The sequence below is a fragment of the Carettochelys insculpta genome, chromosome 5 (assembly GCF_033958435.1).
Source record: "Carettochelys insculpta isolate YL-2023 chromosome 5, ASM3395843v1, whole genome shotgun sequence".
Classification (NCBI taxonomy): domain Eukaryota; kingdom Metazoa; phylum Chordata; order Testudines; family Carettochelyidae; genus Carettochelys; species Carettochelys insculpta.
In genome coordinates this window covers 27,540,386-27,565,142 of record NC_134141.1, presented here as the reverse complement: position 1 = coordinate 27,565,142, position 24,757 = coordinate 27,540,386, and the positions used below count along the sequence as shown (strand labels likewise).

The 24,757-nt window shown below is 44.7% G+C and overlaps 1 protein-coding gene across 3 annotated transcripts in view; it reads left to right on the top strand.

Annotated features, from left to right (window-relative positions):
• LOC142013461 (histone-arginine methyltransferase CARM1-like) overlaps nucleotides 1-24,757 on the top strand; it is a 118,854-nt gene that overhangs the window by 71,230 nt on the left and 22,867 nt on the right. For all 3 annotated transcript variants that reach the window (XM_074994849.1, XM_074994848.1, XM_074994850.1), the window contains exons 5-7: nucleotides 4,669-4,779; nucleotides 18,755-18,932; nucleotides 22,665-22,755. In XM_074994849.1, the coding sequence (XP_074850950.1) occupies nucleotides 4,669-4,779; nucleotides 18,755-18,932; nucleotides 22,665-22,755 (380 nt within the window). The remainder of the gene's footprint in view (nucleotides 1-4,668; nucleotides 4,780-18,754; nucleotides 18,933-22,664; nucleotides 22,756-24,757) is intronic.

Below are 24,757 nucleotides of genomic sequence, written 5' to 3'. Positions count from 1 at the left end.
TCCTGCTGCAATGCTGTCGATGGCTCTGTTCAGTTCATCCACAGTCGGTTCTTGATCCCGTTCGTCTATTACTGGTAGGAGCTCGATGGCATCGAGGGCTGTGTCAACCACAATGTTCTTGCGTGAGTACAGCTCGGAGTAGTGCTCAACCCAGCGCTCCATCTGTTTGGCTTTGTCAGCAATGACTTCACCAGATTTGGATTTCAGAGGTGCCATCTTGTTCTGAGTAGGTCCTAATGCCTTCTTCATACCCTCATACGCTCCTCTGAGATTACCAAAGTCGGCACAGGTCTGGATGCTGCTGCATAGCTGGAGCCAGTGGTTGTTGGCACAGCGCCTGGCTGTCTGCTGTACTGTTCTTCTGGCCTCTGTAAGTGCTTGCTGGGTACTCTGGCTCGGTGAGCATTTGTACTCCAGGAGTGCAGCGTGCTTCTTTTCAATGACTGGAATCATCTCATCGGAGTTAGCTTCGAACCAGTCGTTCGTGTTTCTAGCTCTTCTTCCAAACACCGACAAGGCTGTGTTGTAAACTGTATCTCTCAGATGTTGCCATTTGGATGTCGCATTGGCGCCCCCAGGGCCGCTGCGCAGATTTTCCTGGAGGGTGTCTCTGAACTTTTCAGCTTTCTCCGAGTTTGCCGTCTTTCTGGCGTCAATGCGGGGCCTTCCAGCAGGTTTAGAGCAGTACAGCTTCTTGGGTGTCAGCTTGAGCTTGGAGCAAACTAGCGAGTGACTTGTATCACAGTCAGCACTATGATAGCTGCATGTCAGAAGGACGTTTTTGAGGTTATTACGCCTAGTGATGACCACGTCTAGTTGATGCCAGTGCTTCGAGCGTGGGTGTCTCCATGACACTCTGCGCTGTGGCTTCGTTTGGAAGAATGTGTTTGTGATACACAGATTGTGGTACGTGCACAGTTCAAGGAGACACTGTCCATTGTCATTAATTTTTCCCACACCGAAGTGTCCTAAGCAGGAAGGCCATGAGGCCCAATCAGCTCCAACTCTTGCATTGAAGTCACCCAAGATGTACAGTTGTTCACGAGCAGGTATTTGCGCTACAGCAGCACTAAGCACGTCATAGAACTTGTCTTTTACTTCTGGTGTGGCGTACAGGGTTGGAGCATAAGTGCTGATCAGGTAGACGGGACCGGCGCAAGTTTGAACTGTGATCCGAAGAAATCTTTCTGATCCGCCCATGACTAAATCCACCATTTGTAGAAGGGTGTTTCTGACAGCAAAGCCAACACCATGCTCTCTGGGTTCTTCTTGGGCTTTACCCTGCCAGAAAAAGGTGTAGTCCTTTTCCTTTAGAGATCCTGAATCTGCGAGTCGTGTCTCTTGCAGTGCAGCGATATCAACTCGGAGCCTCTTCAGTTCCTCGTTGATGACAGCGGTCTTTCGGGTGTTACTGATGGCCTGAAGATCTTCGGTCAAGCCGATCAGCATGGTCCACACATTCCAGCAAGCAAGCTTAAATTGTTGATGTTTCTCATTTCTTGTTGATTTTCTTATTGGTTTGCGTGGTGCCCAAATTTCAGTCACTTGTCAGGTTCAGGAACCTTAAGCCTCACGCACCCAGCAAGGCAGGTGAACTGTGGCGGGACAGTACCCTATTGACTGGGGGCTGCCCAGCTTGAGGCGGGCGGTGACTCTCCAGTGAGATGCGAGGATCTCTCCCACTGTCGAAGGCAACCCCTGGCGCTCGTTCTCTACGCCAATCGAGCAAGAGCTTATAACCGGTATCTGTTGCCTCCCATGTTGATGCAACGCTGTTCAGCGATGCTGGAGTACCTCTCCGGGCGTGAGCCTGGGCACTTATTATGGAGACTCTGGGCTGCCCAGACACCAGTGACCCCCTCTCGGCTTTACTGATATAGTCCAAAGGAGAGGATAACCTCCACGTCTGGTACCAGCTCAGCTGCAGGAGTTGCCGGGACAGTGCCAGAAGTTGACACCGAACTGCCTTCGGACTCCACTCCGGATTTTCTGTCAGGGTTTACTCCCTTAGCCTCCCTCCTTCCCAGGATAACCCACAAGGCAGTGGGGTGTGGAGAATGTGGTTAAGGATCCCACTACTTCATGCCTCTCTGTCACCACGAGTCATCATAGCTCCCTACACAGCAATGACCTCATATCCCCAGGACCCTCCTCCCCACCTTTCGCCGCCCCTTCCCCCAGCTACCATCACCATAGGACCCTCCCCAACCCACTACCCCCATCTGCTCCCATGTCTGCCCTCCTCACTGCACTGGCCCCTCTCCCCGCAGCTGCTCTCAGTGCCCCCAGGTCCACCTTTCCCCATCACTCTTCAGGCTCTTCTCTTCAGAGACTCCTTTTCCTGATAGTGCTGCCTTGCAGGGCGCAGGTGGAACACCATACCTGAAAAGGACAACAAACACGGGGCTCCTCCCTCGGCGAACTCCCAGAGGCAAACTCCCTTCCTTGTTAGCTGCTGCCCCTTGTTCGCTGAGAGCTCCCTTCTTATAGGGAGAGCTGCTAGCTGGTCAGGCCTGGCTCAAAGCCTTGCCTCCAGTCTAATCAGCCCTTGAAGGCTCACCTGGCAGGGAACTCCCCCAATTCACACCTTGCAGACTGCTCTTCTCTGCACAGCACAAGCTCAGGCACCCAGGCAGCTGATCAAACTGCCCTCCTCTGCAAAGTGACATAGCTGCAGACAGACAGACGTTCACCCACCAGCTCACCACACAGCCCCCCAAATCCCACACTCACCCAAGCTCCTCTAGGAACATTGGATATTGGAGCCTCAGTTTCTTCCCCACCTTCCCAAAAAGAGAAGCACTTACTAGAGAAGGGCCAATGGGACTGTTTCAGGTCTGGGACAAGGACGTGGTCTGGTTTCTGTATACATAGCACAGAAGGCTTATGAGGTTTTGCTCCCAATTGGCAAAAGTCACAAAGTTAAGTGTTCTCTGTGAGATTTCAGCTGTCTTGGGCCAAATTTTGTGAGAGTTTCTGCAAGATTTCAATTGCAAAATAAGGCTTCTTGTTTTCTATGTAGCCCAGAAGCAAAACCATAGGGGCAGGCTCAGATATGGAGACTGGCTTCTGTAACACTCCTCTTTCACTCATGCTCTCACTTAGGCTACTCAGTCATTTTCTCACTAATTGCCAGTATCTATCCATGCATTTATGAAGCTTTTTAACCATAGCATCTCGAGTGACTTGTAATTACATTGCTATGCTCCATGCAGCTTCATAACAGGGATTGGGCTGGACCTGCAGATGTCGGAAATAAAGCTAGCAGCAGAATCCAAACTGTTTCAGCAATGTTTATGGCACCACTATTTGAAAAGAAAAAAAAAACCTGAAATAAAACCCCACTGCACACTTTACTCACATAAGGAATCCAGTTAAGACTCCAAGGGCTACTAATGTGGGTGAAGTTATGCAGCTGCCAAAGTGTTTTTTTTAAATGAAAAGTAAAATAAAAAGCTCAATCCTGCAGTGAAACTGTTTGCTTAAAGTTAAATATGTGCATAAGTTTTGGGTTTTTTTTCAGGATTATAGCCTTCATTTGAAAATGACACCCAGCTACTTATGGAATTATCAGTAAAAACATATACATACACACCTGTGTGTGTGGGAGAGTAAATATATCTAATCTATCTAAATCTTTCTTAAAACAGTGTGTCCAGCATCTGTATTCTTGTATGTATGCAGTACATAGTTAAAGCTCTAACATCTGTGTTTTATGTACATGAAATAAATATGTGAATAATTCCTGAGTAAAACAGATCAGAATAAAATATATAGCGAAGAAGAGTGTAGGATAGGGCTGGGCCATCAGTGGCCCACAAGCTGGATGCAGTTCACCAGGGTTAGCCCTTGGCGGGCTGTCGCTTTATTTACTGAGGGTCCATGGGTGCAGCCACTCGCCGCTTCCATTGGCCCAGCACGTGCTGCTTCTCACTCCATTGATCAGGAATGGTGAACCACAGCCAACAGGACCTGTGAGTGGCTGTGCCTGTGGATGCTCATGTAAATAAAGCAACTGGTGGTCCACCAGTGGCTAAGGTGGATCAACTGCATCCAGCCCATAATTCAGTTATTGCCCACTCCTAGAGAAGGAAGACTGTATTTCAGCAGCTTTTTCAAATGTTGTGTCACTATGAGCATTTAAGATGGAACTTTTTAAAAACAAAGGGAGAATCTCAGATCTCACTTGAGCTTCTTTTACATGTCACAGGCTGTGGCCAGTACAATTTTTCAGTAACTCTTTCATATCTTAGATTATGTGAATATTTCATAAATTCCTAGCCTCCTTATGTGGATTCAATGATAATTGGTGCTATTACTGACTTACTTAACAAAGCAAATATGAGGATGCCAAGTCTCCAGAATAGAAACCCACAGAGATATGTATCCCAGGCATATAGCCAGAAGTGAAGTGTATCTCTGTGGTAAATGGTAATGACATCCTCACCCTATGAAAAGTTGGAGACGAGACCTGGTGGATTGATTTCTCTTTTAAGCTCCCAAAATAAAATGTGCGATGTTTGACTTTTTAGTGCCTTTTTTTGTCCAAGTTTAAATATTTCTTTAGGATGTTCTGCTGGGTTTTCTGGGACTTAGATACTCAAGAAGTTCATAACTTAGAAATTAATCCACCTTCTAATTTTTGTGTGTGTATGTTTTATTTCTAAGGTGGTCCTAGACGTTGGCTGTGGATCAGGAATCCTTTCGTTTTTTGCGGTACAGGCTGGTGCTAGGAAAGTCTATGCAGTTGAAGCCAGCTCAGTGGCAAAATATGCAGAGGTATGTGTTTTATTCAATCAGGTGTTAAACTAGTCTACAGAGAACTAGTGTACCATACCCTGCAGATCTCTGTTTATAATGTGAAAAATGAAGTGTGTTGTTGATGTTGATAACTTAAAAATATTTTAAAAGGTGCTTTAGTTGGTACAATGTAATAAATACTGATAGCAATATAACAAATCATTTGCCTTCCCTTTTAATAAAAGTCACAAATGCCCTCAAAATAACCATGATAAATCTTATCTCCCCCATGCCCCACAAAAAAGGTTTTGCCTTTCCTTTATTCTTGATGTTCCTGTGCAACTATGTATTTTTAAAAATTTTAACAAAGATTCTGTTGGAGTTGGATCTTTGGACTGTTGATTTAATTTTCATTCCCTTAGTGTGATTAGTCAGCTCTTTCCCCATTCTTAGAGAATAATCACACACTTTATTGAGCTAGAAAATGTATCCTGTTTAAGTCGAGAGAGAGAGAGGATAACTACTGAAGTCACCGATTACTAGATAATGTAATGTTGTACATGTCTTTATCATCTGGCTATCTTTTCTTCCCAGTGAGTTACAATATTAATTTAATGGTGTTACATGGGCAGCGCTTGGAGCAGGCAGTCTTTTAAGCATAGCAAACCAATTGAGGAGCTTCAGTGGAAGTCTTCTCATGATGCTCTAACAAAGTGACCCTATCATGCCTCTTCTGGACTCCACTCTCAGTCCTAGCACCTCTCTGTGAGGGGGACAGAGGGTGAAGCAGGGTAGGCACTTGTGAGGTCCGCAAGCTCTGACCTTGGCCCACAAAGGCCACAAGGTCTCCCCTTATGACATGAGCCTGATGTCCATCATCAAAACCCTAGTTCTTTTTACCTCTGGGAACTGTTTACTTTGTTCTCCTAACCACACTGGGAAGCAGCCACAGGGGCTACCAACAGCTAGGTTGGTTGCTGCCCACCAAGCCACGCCTCCTGGTATCACACCCGTTGGCCAAGCCATGCCCGCGTCTCTACTAGCCGTATGTCAGAATCACTATCTGCCCCATCTATGTCATTTCCTTCAAAACATCTGACTGATGATAGTGGCTGCCCCTGTGCCGTACCACTGAGCCCCCTTTCTCCAGGATACCCCTTATTTACTTTCTTACAAGCTTCGCCTGCATGCACTAAGTCCGCTATCAGCCATTGCCCATCAATAAGCTCATAAGCAGCAGGAGCTGATCCTCCTGCATGCCTGTGCTGAGCACCTACAAGTTCACGTGGGCAGCCCCGCTGGGCTGAAGCAGCTGTATTATCTGCCGTGCCCACACATCCAGATTTTGCTTGTCTTATGTGGTGTTTCTGAAACAAACAAGTGATTTGTTTTGCTGTTCCCTGACATCTTTTGCTTGGTGCAGACCTAGGTCCCGTAACACCTTGCTTTCCAGCATTGTCCTGCCTGCCTGTTGTGTGCTGCAGAGCCCTGTAGCTGCTAATGCTTTCCAAATCCTGAAACACTGAGCACCAAATTGGGGGGAGCTCAAGGCCACAGCACTGCAGGGTTTCTCTCAGCACTATGCTGAATTGGTACCTGGGTCAGACAGCTGCCATCACTGTGTGTGAACATTCCTGGTTGCAGGCCCCAGGCTTTTAGCAAGGCTCTTATTGTCTTGACATGGCACAAGCACCCATCTGCACAGTCCTTCAGTGCTACATAAGTCTCCTTTTCCTTGTAGTCTACTGGAGTACCATAAGTGCAGGGACATTGTTCCTGCAGGTAGCTGAACGCAATCTTTTACATTAATGCATGCTGGGACCTGTCAGCAGCTGCCATAAGCACCATCTCACTTATGCTAAAAGTGCCAAAGAAGGCAACAACAAATGCTGCTGTAAGGAAAATGGCCTCCCTGCCACAGCTTCAGGCCCATGGCAGAGCCTATACTAATCATATCAGCATTTCCATTAGGTAACCTGTAGTCCTTTCCATATGTATACAAAATATATGGCAAGAGATTGACCAATACCCCATAAAGTATTATAATTTGACAAATATAGTTAAATAAAGCACACCGAGTGGTTCAGTAACCTTCAAGATTTTATTGTGCACTTTTTCACTGAATAATTCTTAAAATCTACTAACACAAAGTGACTCTTCATTAGCGATGTTCTAATACGTAACATCTGGGGTTATAGCAAGAAATGATTAGTTTTCATCAGTTTTTTCCTGATTACGGTCATCGTTCCTCTCCTGGTATGTCTTACCATCTGTTTCAGATGACCTTAACATATACTGTAGAATGTGAAGTTTAACAAGCTCATTGAGGTTTTTCTAGAACAAATAATAGCAATACCCATACACCTGGTAAGAATGAAGGACTTTGCCCAGATATCTGTTGGAAAAATAATACAGTAAAACACAAAATGTCCAGTAAGTTTGTCGGAATGTGTTTGAGGACAATTTCTTGTTTGAGGTGGTGAAGGAAGTAACCTGGTGGGCAGCCATTTTAGACTTTATTTTGACTAACGGAGGGAATTGATTGTGAATCTGATGGTGGAAGGCAACATGGTTGAAAGAGACCATGAAATGATAGGCTTCCTGATTAAAAGAAGGGGAAGGAGTGAGAACTGCTGAATAAGGAAAGTGGAATTTTTAAAAGCACACTTTAATAAGCTCAGAGAGTTAGTAGAAAAAGTCCCTTTGGAAGAAAAAAGTAAGTGGGTGAAAGTAGTTCAGGAGACGCAAGCTGTTCCTCTGAGACGGACACAACAGCAAACTCTCCTGATGCAAAAGAATGATTAGAAGAATAAGAGACTATTATGTTTAGCCGTAGGAGTTCTTTGTTTCCCTGTGTAATGAATGTGCCAGCAGGAGCTCAGTACTGCTGAAGGATTTGGAGAATGTAGTCTTCAGAAACCATTTGCATGAAAATGCAAAGGTGTGCTTGTGTAATGCCTTGTAAACAAAGCCTGATGGGAGCAGGTGAAGCTGTGACATCTTCTATATTATAAACAATCTGTTGTAAAGTCACAGTTTATGCTATCACCCAGTGTTAGAATTGTGGAGTCTCACAAATGCTTGAAGTTGTTGTAGGGGTACAGGGCACTCATCACTGCTGTGTAAGATATGGATTGCACAGGGCTCCTTCCATCTAAGCTTTGTGAGGTGAAAGGTGGGAGGGATAGTGGTTGAACCAGCTGGCTGGAAGCCTTGTGGCTATACAGCTGTAAGACTGGTTTGACTAGTTCTCCCCTCACTGTTCAAAGATAGATGGGTCTGTAGTTATCCTGTGAGAATCCACCTTGGTGGATACTGAGGTCCTGTGACTAGGTCCAGAGCTGAATGCCACGGTGAGCTGAAATCACTGGTAGCTGAAATCACTGGTAGCTGAAGCTACGGAGAGCTGGAATCACAGGGTTTTGCCTACAGCAAAACCCACAAGACAGCAGACAGGTGGCTCGTGAGAGAAGTGGCTGGCAGGCACAACCAGTGGGCAGACAGTAGGAGAAGCAGCAGGCAGCCGGCAGGAGCGACCAGCGGGTGCCAGTGGAACAGCTGGCAGCGACAAGCAGAATGCTGGAGCAGCACAAAGGTGGCATTTGCCTCAGGCTCAATGAGGGAATGCATCAGGGTAATGTGTCAGGGCCTGTACTGACTGGACATAGTTGTAAGTGGGGCATTTGAAGGGCGGGTATGGAGAAGGTTTGGGTGTGTGGATTGGCTCTTTACAGTATTGCACTGGTGATCCTGAGAGGCAAAGGACACTGCTCAATCCATTTGAGCTGGGACAGTTACTTGAGGATTGGTTATGAACTTTGGGTACAGTATTTTCCCACGCTTATGCCATATGACTTTTCTGCCTCTTTCATTAAAAGTTTCTTTTCTACACTCAGACGTTTGCTTGTGAGTGGGGAAGCATTGCATCTCCGAGGCACCCAGGGGTTTGTGAACTTCCCAGGCTACTGGGTGGAGGCTCGAGCCGGTTCTATGTGAGATGGATGAAAAGGAACCCCTAGATGTTGAACCTGGCCCTGGTTGCTGCCCACTCGTTCCAGCAGAAGGGTTACACCTGAAAATCAAAAAGGAATCCTACCAGTGAAACACGGACATATTCCTTAGAATAAATACAAAAGAATAGCACAAGCATGTAGGGACAAAATGAGAACCAGAGGCAATGATTACAAACTACAATAGGGAGAGAACAGATTCAAGACTATTTAGGTAAGTTAGAGGTATTCAGATCAGTAGGGCCTCTCCCCAGACCCTGGTGTAGTTTTGCAGAGACTGTGGCTCACATTTCACACTTGCTGAAATCCAGGCTAAGGGAACATCCAATGTGAAAGGTGCCTGCTTCTGGAATCTCTCAGGCAGCAGGTGGGAGAGCTGCAGAAGGAAGTGGTGAGGCTAAGGAGAATCTGAGTCCGTGATGAATTCCTGGAGAGTGTCCGCGTGGCAACATCTAAAGCTGAGGTACCGATTCAGCTACAGTGGACTGCTGGCACACCACTGATGGAGGAGGGGATGGTTCTGTCTGCGGGGGTGGAGGGGGAGAGCACTGGCCGCTGGTAACTTCTCACAGCATGCAGTGCTCCATCCCTGCTTCCAACCCTCCCACCAGAACCTATGGTTCTGGGGAACTGTTGTGCTGCTCTGGATACCATAGGTGAGAAATCTTCCAATGAGAAGGAGGAGGAGGAGGAGAAGCCATGCACCCCCAAGCCTGGGAGGTTTGCAGCCACCACTGGGAAGAGGAGACGCTTGGCAGCGGTGATTGGAGACCCTATTGTCTGAGAGGGACAGAGGCACCCATCTGTCGCCCTGAGATGACGTCCCCGGAGATACACTGCATGCTGGGGGCCCACATCCGAAACATTACAGAGGGACTATCAAGGATCATCGGGCCTTCTGACTACTACCCCATACGCCTCATCCATATGGGCATGAATGATAGTGCAAGGTGTGACATGGAGCAGATCAAGGGTGACTACAGGACTATGGGAGTATGGGGTGAATGAGTTTGGAGCACAGATAGTATTCTCCTCAGTCCTTCCTGTCAATGGTGGGGGCCCAGGCAGAGACAAGTGCATCCTGGAGGTGAATGCCTGGTTGCGAAGATGGTGTTGCCAGGAGGGCTTTGGCTTCCTTGAGCACAAGATGCTTTTCCAAGAAGGACTGCTAAGCAGGGATGGGGTTCACCTTTCGAGGGAGGGGAATAGACATTATATATATTGATTTGGGTGAAGCTTTTGACGCTGTCCCACATGACATTATCCCAGGCAAACTAGGAAAGTGTGATCTAAAAGACATGATTATAAGGTGGGTGCACTAATGATCAACTGACTGTACTCAAAGAGTAGTTATCAGTGGTTTGCTTCAAACCTGGGGGCATGTACCTAATGGGGTCCTGAAGATGTCAACTTTGTGCTGGAGCTATTTTGATTAATTGCTTGAACGAAGGAATGGAGACTCTACTTCTAGAACCAATGGGTGACACCACTTCAGGAGAGGTTGCAAACACTTTGGAGGACAGGATTAGAATCCCAAACAATTCTGATAAATTAAAGAATTGGTCTCAGCTCAGTGAGATGAAATTCAGTAAAGATATAGGCAAAGTATTATATTTAGGAAGGAAAAGTGAACCGTACAACTACAAAATGGGAGATAATTGGCTAGGTGGCAGTGCTGCAGAAAGGAATCTGTGGGTTAGAGTAGATCACAAATACAGTGTGAGCCAACCATGTGATGCAGTTATAGAAAAGGAGAATATCATTTTGAGTGTATTAACAGGAGTCTCATGTGTAAGATACACAAGATAATCTTCCTGCTCTACTTGGTAGTGGTGAGGCCTTAGTTGGGGAACTGTGTCTAGTGTTTGTGTCCCCATTTTAAGAAGGATGTCAGCAAACTGGAGAGAGTCCAGATGTGGACAACAAAAATAATAAAAGGTTGAAAAAAACCTGACCGTTGAGGTAAGGTTTAAAAACCTGGGCATGTTTAGTCTTGAGAAAAGAACACTCTCAGCAGCTCTTGTCAGACCACAGCATTACTTGGCTGAATTTTTTTAATGTGGAGCACTAGAGTAAACATGAAGAAAGCATTACTGTGCGTGAGTTAAAAATGACTAAACTGCAGAGGTTAGGGATGGGATTGTTGGAAATATATAAAAACTAGTCCTTTGGGAACCCAGGTGCATTTGCCCAGTGCAATGAAGGAAAGCCCTTGTGGGAGCTGCATGGTGACTAATCTTGTGAGAGAATCAAGAAAAAGAGATCTATGTATAATAAATTATTCTTAAGGCTGCCATTTAGCTGCTTCCACTTCTGATAGTGAGGGTACAGATCTACTTAAAAATGGCGTATTCTTGGTAGGATTGATTTGCATGTACATGCCCGTGTGAGCTGTACAGCTATTATGATTTAGAAAGGTGTTTCACACAAGTTGGGAGCAGTTTGCACCTCAGCAGAGATGAAGTATAAATGGTGACAGAGGCAGAACAATTGGCACATGGTCACAGTGTAGTATTTACCTAATATTTATTTGCACCATATTGTAATCTGAGCAGCAAATAGATAAACTGCATCTGTTTGCATTTTACATTGCTGTCCTCATGAACATTTTACCATTTAAGTATTGCAGCTATCTCATCTGCTACTCTAGAGCTGCGTCTACACGTGCACGCTACTTCGAAGTAGCGGCACCAACTTCGAAATAGCGCCCGTCGCGTCTACACGCGTCGGGCGCTATTTCGAAGTTAACTTCGACGTTAGGCGGCGAGACGTCGAAGTCGCTAACCTCATGAGGAGATAGGAATAGCGCCCTACTTCGACGTTCAACATCGAAGTAGGGACCATGTAGACGATCCGCGTCCTGCAACGTCGAAATTGCTGGGTCCTCCATGGCGGCCATCAGCTGGGGGGTTGAGAGATGCTCTCTCTCCAGCCCCTGCGGGGCTCTATGGTCACCGTGGGCAGCAGCCCTTAGCCCAGGGCTTCTGGCTGCTTCTGCGGCAGCTGGGGATCTATGCTGCAGGCACAGGGTCTGCAACCAGTTGTCAGCTCTGTGTATCTTGTGTTGTTTAGTGCAACTGTGTCTGGGAGGGGCCCTTTAAGGGAGCGGCTGGCTGTTGAGTCCGCCCTGTGACCCTGTCTGCAGCTGTGCCTGGCATCCCTATTTCGATGTGTGCTACTTTGACGTGTAGACGTTCCCTCGCTGCGCCTATTTCGATGTTGGGCTGAGCAACGTCGAAGTTGAACATCGACGTTGCCGGCCCTGGAGGACGTGTAGACGTTATTCATCGAAATAGACTATTTCGATGTCACAACATCGAAATAAGCTATTTTGATGTTGGCTGCACGTGTAGACGTAACCTAGGTGTTATCAGCTACTGCTGGTGTGTCGGGTGTGTGTAGAATGGTGATGGAAAACAGGTGTTTGAGGGACTTGGCAGCACAGAGTGTCACTGCATGCAGGCTTGAGAGTCTTTCATTTCTGTCCTTTGTAGGGCGGGTGGTTGTTCTCTTGAGGAAGCTATTGTGTGCCTGATGCTCAAAATAACAAAATTTGGTGCTGAGAATGTGGCAACCTGTTTCTCTCAAACCAGACAGTTGTGCCTGCTTTGTGTGGACAGAAAAACCAAGAAGCCACTACGTGGCCTTCTGAAGATTCCCCCAATATACATAGAAATTGGTATGCACTCTGCAGCCAGCCTAATGACTCCTATGTGCTTCCCTATACTTAGAGCCCAACAAATCTGTGGATATCTGGGGGTATCAGAGGGTGAGGATGTGGCTGTCCACAGCTCAGTTTTGCAGATGCAGACTTTGTATCTAGAACCCTGCAAATGTGCGCATATCCACTTTATATCTGTGGGTATCCACATTCACAGATGTCAGTATGGAAATTCATTTGTGCAGATACAGATGTGAATACAAATTGTGTACCAACACTGGGCTGTCTACCTATACTCAGTGAACAGGGTGTGGTCATTGAAAAGGAGATGTGATGCGTGCTGTGCTGAAGGGGTCTCTGGATTAGTGTGCTCCAAAGGTGGCATGGAAGCAGGTTTGCTGTTCCTCCAGCCTGGCCATGCACTGAGCCCCACTCAGCCAGACCAGAGTGTCTGACCTTTGTCATGTAGCTTCTTGTTACTGGCTTAGATAGTCGAGAAGGCTGGGGTGAGACAATGCTGAATATCTAAATGCCTCTGATCCTCTTGAACATCATCGAGCCGAGTACAAATTTAGCTTGCATTTGTAGATGAGCACCTGAATGGTAGATTTATTGATCAGTTGCCTTAGGCTGCATCTACTCTACAGCAGAAAGTTGACTTAAACTACACAGCTCGTGCTGCATGAATAATGTACCTTAAGTCAAATTACCACAGGTTCTACTCCATGGGTGGAGGAGGGGTCGATGGGAGAGACCTTCCTGTCAACTTCCTTACTCCTTTTATCCAGGGAAAGTAACAGGATCAACAGGAGAGTGATCTGCAGTTGATTTGACAGGTCTTCACTGGACTCGCAAAATCAACTGGTAGTGGATCGCTCTCCAAGTGTCAGTTTGAGCTGTAGTGCAGATGTATCTAAAGGGACTGTAGATCCATGATTTTGATTGTAAGCTCTTTAAAGGGAGGGACCATTTTTTTAAAATTCTTTGCTTGTATTTCCCCTGCCACAATGGGATGCTGTTCCAGGACTGGGGCTGGTAGTTGCTACTGCATATACATAATGCATCATAATTATGAGGTATTCACAAGCACGTGAACCTGACTGGGAAGAGAAAAAACTGCACTCCAGTGATTGCATTTTTCTCTCTCAGAATGATGCTCCAGGATAGTTTTGAGCCATTACTCTTTCACTTCCATAGTTCTGTCTCCCACTGTTTAAAAGTAATCACAGCTACTTGTGTTCTTAAGCGTATTCCAGCAAAAACAGCTGAAAAGTGAATGTTAGCATTTAAAAATGGTGTCTTTGCTGATTTAAAAAAAGGGTTTTAAGCAACTGAAATATGAGGCAGAGCCTAATTAGTCAATGTAAAAACTGTATTTGAGTCCCATTTTGTATGATCAGTTGTTACAAATAACACCAAAAGTTTCTGTAAAAGAAAGATTAGTGTTTTCAGTAGGGTAACTCTGTGCGGTTGATAGTAATTTTGTGTAATGAGTTTCAGTGAGTCCCCTGTAAAGTCAGCTTTCCTTTTTTGTCTGTCTCTCATATGGATACCAAGGAGAGACAAACTTATATATAAAAAGAAAGTGTGACTGTAAACCCACCTCATCCCCCTCCTAAGTGGTAAATAGGACCATGAGCTGGGGTAGTGTTGGAAATGGGTAAGCTTTCAAGTTTGGATTGTATATATGTGTTGTGAGTGTTTAAAATTGGTCTATGCTATAACTTGAAATTAGTGAACTAGGAGCTGATTTGGCGTATGCTTACATTTCTGAAACTAGTATATCCATTTTCAGATAAGAAGACATGGTTGCGTTCCATTTTGTCTCTGACAGTTGCACTTATGGACACACTGTTCCTAAAAGGAATCTCAAAAATTTCTGACTACCAAATCAATAAGTAAAATGCTGCCTACTCAGTATTTATACTTTAATTGCAAAGGCTGTTGTCACTTTTCCATTTTGGAAACACCATGTGGCAGGCTTAGCAAACAGAACAATTTTTAAAATACATGAAATATTTTATACTGCTTGTCATGTCTTTGGGAGCTGCATAGTGCTTTGGAGAAATTTATATTCTTAAAATCAAACTGCAAAGTTTCTTTCTAAGGAAGAAGAAAACCACTGTTGCATAGGGGAAGCTGTGGTATTTTGTTTAGTATACCTGTACAAGCTAAGAGAGAGGAAATGCATTCTTAATGATAAGGTATGAGAGTGTGAGTCATGCATTGGGGTTTCCCTGGAGAAATAAAGATGAAAGATGCCTGAACATACATAATCTGAGATGGCATAACTGGTCCTCAAAAATTATTGTAGGTAAGACGTGTACTGTATAACACCTGGTTCTGCTCTTGCTTCCCTTTAAATCAGTGGAAGTTTGCCATGGCTTCCAGGGAAGCAGGTTAGGGCCCCTGATGAAAAGGGATGTACCTGAGAGATCTGTTGTGACCCATATATATATGAGATTTCGTCAAGAAGCTCTTTACAGATCAAATAAAGGTTCACCTGTTTGACTATGACCAGTATGTGTAATGAATGTTGCATAAAGAAGATAGAGTCAAAAATAACCAAAACACTAACACACCCTCAGTTCATGGCAGTTGAATGCAACTCCTTTGAAGTCAAAAGAATTACATCAGAGATTAATTTAGCTATTGTATTTTGTTTTAAAGAATGTGTGTGTACAGTTTTATCTTTTCATCAGTATCTTCTTGCCCTGCTGTCATCTTGTTCTGAAATCTAGGTCACTTGCTGGACACTTTTGCTATTAAAAACAGTATACACGCATCCACTGATCTGTCACGGAAAAATCAGGGGATGGGGGAGATGAAATGTTCTGGTTTTTTGTAAACCATTTTTTTATTGTGAAACGCCGAAACTACCAAGGTACATTGTTTCTTTAAATACGTTTTACACAATAAACGCATGTATATTTTGGTTATGGGTTCGTTACTGCAGGAATTTCTGATATACTGTCTGGGAGACTCTCCCTCTGTCAATGGATGTATAAATCTAGTCTCATTTTGCATCATATTTCTTACCTAATATCTCACCATTTAAGTAGCGCTCCAGCCTGCTCAGTATCGGAGGGGTAGCCATGTTAGTCTGGATCTGTAACAGCAACGAAGGGTCCTGTGGCACCTTATAGACTAACAGAAAAGTTTTGAGCATGAGCTTTCGTGAGCATAGACTCACTTCATGATTTCCAAGACCAGCATCTGATGAAGTGAGTCTGTGCTCATGAAAGCTCATGCTCAAAACTTTTCTGTTAGTCTATAGCCTACTCAGGTAAATTGCTGAATGCTCATGACAAACTTACTTTGTTCTCACTCAGTACTTGCCATGCAGATGAAATCAAACATATTTACAGTGTGTGTGTATCTATTTAAATAAGCAGTCCCTGTATAAGAAGGTTTCGCAGCCAGCCTATTTTAGTGAGAGATCAGTAAGGACAACTGGAGATCCATTTTTGGCACAGGTGGCTTGGTGCTGGAAATGAGGGTCAAGAAATGTGTCCCAGACTCTTTTTAAAATAAAGAAGCGTCTCCCTTGTCTCTCCCCAGTCAATGGATGCAAATTAGTTGTTGTTAATGCTGGGCAGGATTTGGGGTTGGGTCCCGCAAATTAATGCAGGTTCTCTCAGGAAGAGGTGGGGATAATTAATTGAGTGACAGTCTTCCAGCCGAGCCCATATTGGCTTTAGGGGGCACCATTTTATTAGAGGTGTGCTGCGTTTTGGGTAAGATATTAACAAATTCCTGCCTTATTGAGGCTAGTGGGGAAGGAGTAGAATCAAGCAGCAGCATTCATAATAATAGGTCTGTGGCCTTGGGTTTTGGCCTGGGCAGGGGAGGGTGAGGGAATCATTTGGGTGATTACAATTCGTTCTCTAGTTTTGATTGGCTATGGAATTTGTTTTCACTTCCTGCCCTAAACTAGTATGCTGTTTGCTCTGCAAAACATCTGCTATGTTCCATCCTAGAGTCATGAGCCAAAATGATTCCCATATATAGCACATAAAGAGCTTGGGCATCCTTCAGACTGAAAAGAAACCACCTTAACAAGAACATTAGTTTGCCAGGAAGAAACTGAGTGCTCCTTTGACTTCATTGTTTTCTTTTGGTTACAAACATTACATTTAATAAATGACCTGTTCACTCATTAAGGAGCTTTAATTAAATTAACTTCCTTGGGCATTCACAATAAAGTACTCTTTGTGTTAGGTTTGGGGGAAAAAATATACCTTGCCTGCTTAAAACATTGTAGTTTACATTTTAAATAGCCTTGCTATTGAACTGTTGACAAAATGGACTGGTAAAATAGGTGAAAGGCATCTATAAACACCATTCCAAAAGTTGACAAGAGCAAACAAAATTGAAGTGGAATGAGACACATACACAGGGCAGTACTGTATCTGCCCATACTCAGCTATCAGAAAACTCTGTCTGTAGGATCAAGTTCAATAAAAATGTTGGTTGTCATGGGAGCAGACTCAGATATATTTACCACATGACCTGTAGCAAGAGTATCTGTTTTGACTACTGGGAATGCGCACTCTCCCTCCCTGGTTCCAGTTAATGGTAACTCACAGTCAAACAAGTCATTACTGGTGCCTTACTCCAACCACTGAGTAGCGTTTTCTCTAACAATCAATTGTGGAAATAAGACTGAAAAGCTCTTCCACTAGCACCTGAATTAAACTTAAACAAAATCAGCTGTTTTCTTGGGAATCTAGACTCCTTCATGAAGATTTCTTCCCACCCCCACCTCCCTAATTCCTTCCTTTTTCCTGTGGTCTACATTATAATGCAGAGCCTCAGTCTCATACACAAAGCAGGAAATGGGTTTTCAAGGTTTGGGGAGAAAGGTGTCTTTCAGTCCAGGCTGGATGCACAGCTTCTGGGTCACTTCAGCCCCACTCTACTATTTGTAACTGTCTTTTTGGCCAATGGATGTGTATGTTTGCTCTTCCTGACAGGTCCCTGTCTCATTCTGAATCTCCTCCCACTGTGCCATTGCAGACTGTACCTCCCCAGAATAGTGCTCCATAGTATAGCGCCCCCCCCCCCCATTGGCTCACATGAAACAGTTTTATCAATATGCAGGACACAGTGGCTACGTCTACACTACAGAGATCCTTCGAAAGAAGTTTTTCCAGAACATGTCTTCTGTAAAAACTCCTTTCAAAAGAGCACATCCACACACAAAAGAGCGGATCGAAAGATCAATCTGCTCTTTTGAAAGAGTATGTCCACGCATCCCCTGCTCTTTTGAAAGAACAAGCCAGGGATCAAAAAATCTAGCACCATGAGGGCTCCTCTTTTGAAAGAAGGGCCCCACAGAGCATCTACACATGTTTTCTTTTGAAAGAAGTTTTCGAAAGAAGGCGCTCTTCATGAAGAGTGCTTTCAGAAGGAGCACTGCATTCTTTTGATTTACTTTTGAAAGAATGCCTTTTTTGTGTGTAGACGCTCTACAAGATCTTTCAAAAGAGCCCCCTTTCAAAAACTCTTTCAAAAGAACTTGCTAGTGTATATGCAGCCAAATGAATGTGTATCCTAAAGGCAAATGCTAAACATTCTCTGAAGGCACTAAAACAAGATTTGTTCTCTGAGTGCCAAGGGACATCATAGATAAATAGAATGTACATTTCTAATCAGTGACTTCAAGGAGATTTTCCTTCCTCAAACATCTTGCCACACGGTACCTAAACTTCTGAGTGCATTTCCCTTGTTCAGATGAAAGAAATATAAATCAAAAAAGACAAGTTTGCACTGAGATTCTCAGCTTATGTAGGATTCTGCACATGGTACCTAGGGATTGTGCATGCTTTATAAAGTTATTCCTTGTTTCATTTTTGTTTAGAAACATTGCCTCAGATTTTCCTCAGCATCTGTGAACTTTCATCCTTTCATGACTGCAGATTAGATAGGAATAGCTTTTTTCTAGGTCTCTGTGAAGAATCTTAAAAAATCCCTCTTGTATGTTCTTCTGTATTAGATATTAACTTCCTTCTTTCTCTGTGTGTGTGCATTATATTCTGTTCTTCTAGATTTTGTTTCTGATTGTTTCTTGAAAGGTGATGTAGTTTGTACTACTATTTACTGATGCTGTATATTTCTATGAGTTTGCTCTCATTGGGATCTTTAGAAATTCTGTTTGTAGTACGGAATGAATCTGTATCAGTCTTTTTTTAAAGTTTAATTACCGTGCAGACTTTTCAAAGTGTGATGAAGATATTAGACACTGAATAATCAAGAGGGTTTCACATTACCCAGAGACCTCTTGTAGAACCACACATTATCAAAAACCACAACATACTTCTTTGTTTGTTTTCCTTTCCAGATCCTAGTGAGAAGTAACAACCTCGCTGATAAAATCATAGTTTTATCAGGTAAAATTGAGGAAATCTCTTTACCAGAGAACGTGGATGTGGTCATTTCTGAACCAATGGGTTACATGCTGTTCAATGAGAGGATGCTGGAAAGTTACCTCCATTCCAAAAAATGGTTGAAGTCAAATGGTGAGTAGGTTAGCACCATTGCCCAGTGATGGATGGGGGGAAAAAGGCGTTTTCACAGAAAGGAGACAAAAAGGACCTCCACATGGCCTGGGATAGCACTGGTTGTTTTTGTGTTTCACCATCACCACCTCCTGTAGGCTCTAGGGAAATGAGACTTGCATTTTCTCCCCTTTTTTGAGCATGTTGGAAGCACTCTGTTAATTTCAAATGCTTGTTTCACTGTTTGCCCTTCTCGGTCTCCATTTTAAATTCCGCTTGATGGCTGGGCTGTAGAAGGGCCATGCCAACGTACTGCCATGCAGTTTGCCAGTAACAGTGCCTGCAACTTGTAATAAAAATTTTTATTGGGTCGTAAACTGGAAATCCTTCCAATCCCTACGTTAATAACAACAAACAAAGCATCAGAAATGTACCAGGCTGAGGGGTTCCTTCTGCCTCTTGTGTCTCTGCTGCCAGTTCCACAGCTGGTTCTTTCTGCAAGGGGGCATCAGAAAGCATCTCCAAGCAGGGACCCAGAATGTCTGTAGGTGCTCTGGCAGCAAAGCCTCCTTGGAGACCAGTTTGAGCGCAGGAGTCATGTGGGTAGTCTCATCTGGCACTCCTCTGCTCCCCACCAGTACTAAAGTGGCTTTAGGGGTGTGGAGGTCATTGTGCCTATCAGCTAAGCTGTTGCAAAGTGCTGGTAGCTCAGTCCTCAGCACAATATGAACAGCCTCATCAAACTCCTTGGAGAGGGACGGGATGAGGACACATTTCCATTGTTCCTGTGCTACTTAGTCTGCTCCCTGCACTGGTTCAGTGAATTCCCAATGCTGTGAGCTTCTTTGATAATTCCTGTTATGTGCCATCATTCCCGGAACTCTTACAAAAGTCAGACTGCCCTCCTTGTGCCAGAGAGTCACAGAATCTAGCTGTGCTCTCTTGATTAGCGAGCAACGTGGTTGGCAAGGAATTCTTTGTGTCAGTGGTCATTACAGATGAAGGAGAAGGTTCCCCATGCTTGCAGCTGAGCAGACAGAAGAAAATGGAATAGCTAAATACTGAGCAGCTGTACTGAAACCCAGGGGTGACTTCCCTTTCCCCGGTATTGATTAAGGAGACTGCCCTATGGGGGTTTGTCTTTACTTCCGCAAAGATCGACCTGGTCAGTGTCAATCTTCTGGCATTTGATTTTGCACATCTGGCAAAGACACACAAAATCAGTATCTCTGGATTTGGCAGTTGACCCCCGTACACCTTGCTATTATGAGGAGTAACGGAGGTCAGTAGGAGAAATGCTTCTATCAACTTTCCAAAGTGAAGACAGTCAAATAAGTCAATTTCCAGTATGTCAGTTCTACCTACACAATTGCCACAGCTAGAATGACACATCTGAAATTAACTTATTTTCCCAGTGTGGACCAAGCCTGGGATTGTTATATACATATTTTCAGCCTCACAGGACCAGAGTCTGAGGAAACCTTGGGCTGATCTGTGTCCATACTGCAATAGATAATTTTGGACCCAAGTCAAACCCTTCCACGCTGCAGGGATCTGAGACCTGGACCCAGCCCCAGGTCAGACAAAACTGTTTGCAGACGGGAGGAGGGTTTGGGCTTGAGCCTAAAGCTGAGCCTGGGCTTTCATTGCAACGTAGATATGCCTTAGGGCCTGATTTTCAGAAGTGTTGATGACTTGCAGGTCACAATATCTTCAGTTGGAGTAGTGGGTGCTTAGCACTAGTGCAAATAGAGCCCTTTGAAACTGAAGTTGGTCACTTAAAAAGCAAGGGAATAAAAAGTGAATGGACGCTTGTACAGTTAGGCCTTAATTTTCTTATCTCTTTTTCCTTGAAACTTATTTATATTTGCCTCACATGTGAAAGATAGTTCAAAGTAATTATTAGTTGCTTGGTTGTAGCTGTGTGGATTCCAGGGTATTAGTGCGTAGGAGTGGCTGGTTTGCAGAAATTTTGGTCATGCCCCGCATGCCCAGAGCCCCCACCTCTTCCCCATTCCCACACTTACCTAAGGTTCTGAGAGTGCGTTTGGTTGGGGGAGAAGTGCAGGCTCAGGGAGGGAGTTTGGGGGCTGGAGAGGAGAGGGCATTTCAGGGCTAGATGAGGAGGTGAAGAGAGAGGATGCAGGCTCTGGAGAAAGTGGCATATGGTGGGGGGGTGTCCGGTGTCACACTTACCTGAAGGTCCCCCTCTCTGGCAATGGCTCTTGGGGAGGAGAGAGAAGGTGAGGGTCTCTGGGTGCCCTGCTGCCCCACATATTTCTCCCCCATGTGCTTGCCCCCCATGTGTCCTCCAGTTCCACCTGCTGCCCCAGGGCAATTTAAAACAGCCCAGAGTGGAGCCAGAGCAACTGCTGGGCTATGTACTGGAGCAGCATATGGCACAGGGATGCGCATGTGAGCAGGCAGGGTGAATAAGTGGCCAGAAGCTGCTCTAACCCCTCTGCACTGCTGGCGGGGCCCCACATGGGTTTCACTTGGCCTTGGGATGGCAGGTGGGGCCAGAGAAGGCACAGGAGCAGGGGGAGCATGTGGGGTGGTAGAAGGGCCAGGGAATGCTAGAGGCAGGGTCTGCAGGATGCAACTTTTGATGGAGCCCAGCCCTGGGCCAGGACTATTCCTGGTGCTTGTGTTCCACAGGCCCGTATAACTCAGCAGCTTTGGAAGAGGAACAAGATGGGGGAGAAGAACATTTCTTTGACGGGTGAAAGAGGCAAGCTTTCAACTGCATAGATCTCAGATTTGAAGTGCTCTCTCCAACTCAAAAACTAGTCTCGTTCCCCAGCAGAAGTTGGTTCAGTAAAAAATATTACCTCACTCATCTTGTCTCTTCAGAATTATTATTTATAGAGCACATTGCAAAATGTAAAATGCTTTATAAGTGGCAAGTGCATAGGAGCAGAAGCTGAAGCAGCCTGGTCTCATGAACAATTTTTTTAAAATCTTTTGTCCCCATTATCCAAGCAGCAGGTCTTAAAAGGCACATTTGTTTACTGAGTGGGTGTGTGATTCTTTTTCAAATTCCTGTGGTCTTTTGCTTCATGGTGTTGTATTTGCAAAAGAAAGCTGTTTGTTTGTTCTTTCATCTGTGCTACACATTTTGCACCAGTTAAAACAGATGTTTGAAGAAACATGTTCCAGTCCAAAAATGACTGCTCTTTGGCCCCTGCTCCCCAGTGATGCACAAACAACAGTGTGCAAAATACTTTTTTACTGCTATTTTTGAAGTTTTATCAAGCAGCCAAATCCACTGCCCATTGAAATCAGTAGAAGAATTCCCCTGACTTAAGTGGCCACCAGAGTCAGTCCTTGTAGGTCTGAAAGTCAGGACACTTGGATTCTTTTCACAGAGTTATCAATAGTTTGTTCTGTGAGGTATGTAAACCTCTGGCTGAAAAGTATTTTAGAATAACATCTTGCATTTTACTTAATTCAAAGGAAGATAAAGTTATTTAAATGTTTAATATAGGGACATAAAGCTTATAAGGCTTTATTATTCTTAGCGTGCTTCTGAAATATCTTGGCCCACTTCATAAATGGATATTTTTGTTATTGCTTGCTGTAATCTATTACTGCATTTCAATAAACTGCACATTATTGCCTGTAATGGTATTAGATGGTCATCTGTTTGAGATGCTTGGGCCAGTATTGTTTGCTGGTATTTTCTGTACATGTTTCCGTAGGACTAAACGGACATTTGAATTTTGCTATTGTTTATTATCTTTTGTTTCCTAGGAATGATGTTTCCAACATTTAGTGACATTCACTTGGCTCCTTTTTCTGATGAGCAGCTCTACATGGAACACTACTCCAGAGCCAATTTTTGGTAATGATTGTTGCATTTTTAAAAAGCTTTGTTGCTTGGAGACTCAGTAAAATGAAACTTATTCTTGGAATCTGAATGAAGTGGAACAAAGTTTGTGGAAAGAAAATCCATCTTATTTTCCATGTTTGCTCACTTTAACCTGATCCTCAGCTATGCTGTGTGAGCCTATCAGATCTCACAAGCAGAGCAAGTTCTGGCTGAGTCAGAGCTAGGAAGGGAAAGCACTTCCAATGAGTTCCCTAGTGCTGCCGAAAAAGCTGGTTCATGACTCCATGATTAGTAGTTGCGCTTCTGTGCCAGTAATAAGCCAGTGCCCCAGTATGGTGCTTAGAGGGTGTTGAACCAAATCAGGCTCCTGGATACACATATGGCAAAGATCCAGCGATGCTTTTCATAGAGACAAGGTGTTAACTTCCATGTCCTGGTCAAATTCTAAGTCAGTACTTACATTCTGCATACCTAAATTCCTCCTACAGCTTCAGCCTGAAACAACTGACTTCACTTCTAGCCCTAACCTTTTATTAATGCTGGGGTGCACTGACAAACAGCTGCTTTGTTCGACCTCAGAAGTGGCTCCATTTCAACAATGGGCAAAACAGGCTCTACATGTTGCTCACATACCAACTATGATAAATGGATTTAATTAATAATTAGCAAAGTTATTGTGGATCTTGGATAAAAAAATACTGTGGGACCTTTTTAGAGACCATGGATATATCCCCATTTCCTTTGGTTTGCAAAAGAGAAAGTGATGGGAGTTATAAGCCATTTGCTTGAAATAACAGTAGCTGAAATGTAGCACTTTAAAGACTAACAAAATGATTTATTTGGTGATGAGCTTTCATGGGACAGACCCACTTCTTCGGATCAATTTTATTTTCAATACAGACTGACCTAATAAGTACAGAGGACCAAAACAAAAAAAGTGTTTCCATCCACCGTATCCATAGGAGACTGGCTCTGGCACCTTCTGAAGCCACACCTGCATGGCACAGAATAAAGACACCACCAGGCTGCCTCACTCTCCATTTCTTCTTGCCTCCAGTGATGGTGCTGGAACATCTGCGACTTCAGCTAGCTTCTATCTCACGTTCTGTGCAAATGTTTTTTTCTCTCTATTGTAAATAGCTTTCGTAGTTGGTAGCTTCCTTAATGAAGTAGTATGAGTTCCTCGTTCCATTGTTTGTCTTGAACAGGACCCAGCCTAGGGACGGGTCATGCCCAGATCCCTAGGCTTTATGCCCTGCAAACTGTGAAAACATCTGTGCCCATTAGTGGCCTCCACAGTAGCTGCCTGCAGTGTCTGGACAAGGGGCACGTCGTTAGGAAGAGTCACATTGGCATGTCTCTTAAACCCTGGGCAAAGGAAGAGACGTCTACCTCAGGGTGTTACTTATGGAGTAGGCACTAACCCCAGCACAGCAGCAGAGGTCATCAGAGTTGGCTCCAAGCATGACGGCATTGGTGTGTATGCCCCACCGGCATCAATCCTCTCCCCGCACCCTCCAGCTTGGATCAGAAAGCTGATGGCATCTGGGCAGGGAAGACTCTTTAAATTGTGTAAGGGAAAGGAGAAGGCTGGAAGAGAGCCAAGACGCATGGTGTGTGTCTCACCACTTCCATCTAGGAGTCAGGCCTTGCTCAAGCTGAGCACTTTAGCCCACCCCATGCCATGCCTGCTGTGCTGAGCAGTGAAAAAGGCCTCCAGCACATAGAGGAGCCATCTAATTCCGAGGCCCTGCAGGCAGTGGAGGAAATTCCGACTTTCCTAGGGCCACCCACACCAGCTCAGGTGGTGTCACTCTCCCAGAGGCAAGCCTACATTGGATCCCTTCAAGCGTCCCCACTCCAGTGACCCTACTTCCCTTCCAAGGGGCCCTCCCACCAGCGAGCACCTGCACGAACTCATCATGCCTCGGACATTGGGAGCTAGGCTCAATGAACAGCCCTCCGGTCCCTGGTCGCCCGAGCACCAGAAGTGGGACTCCAGGAACACCCTGCC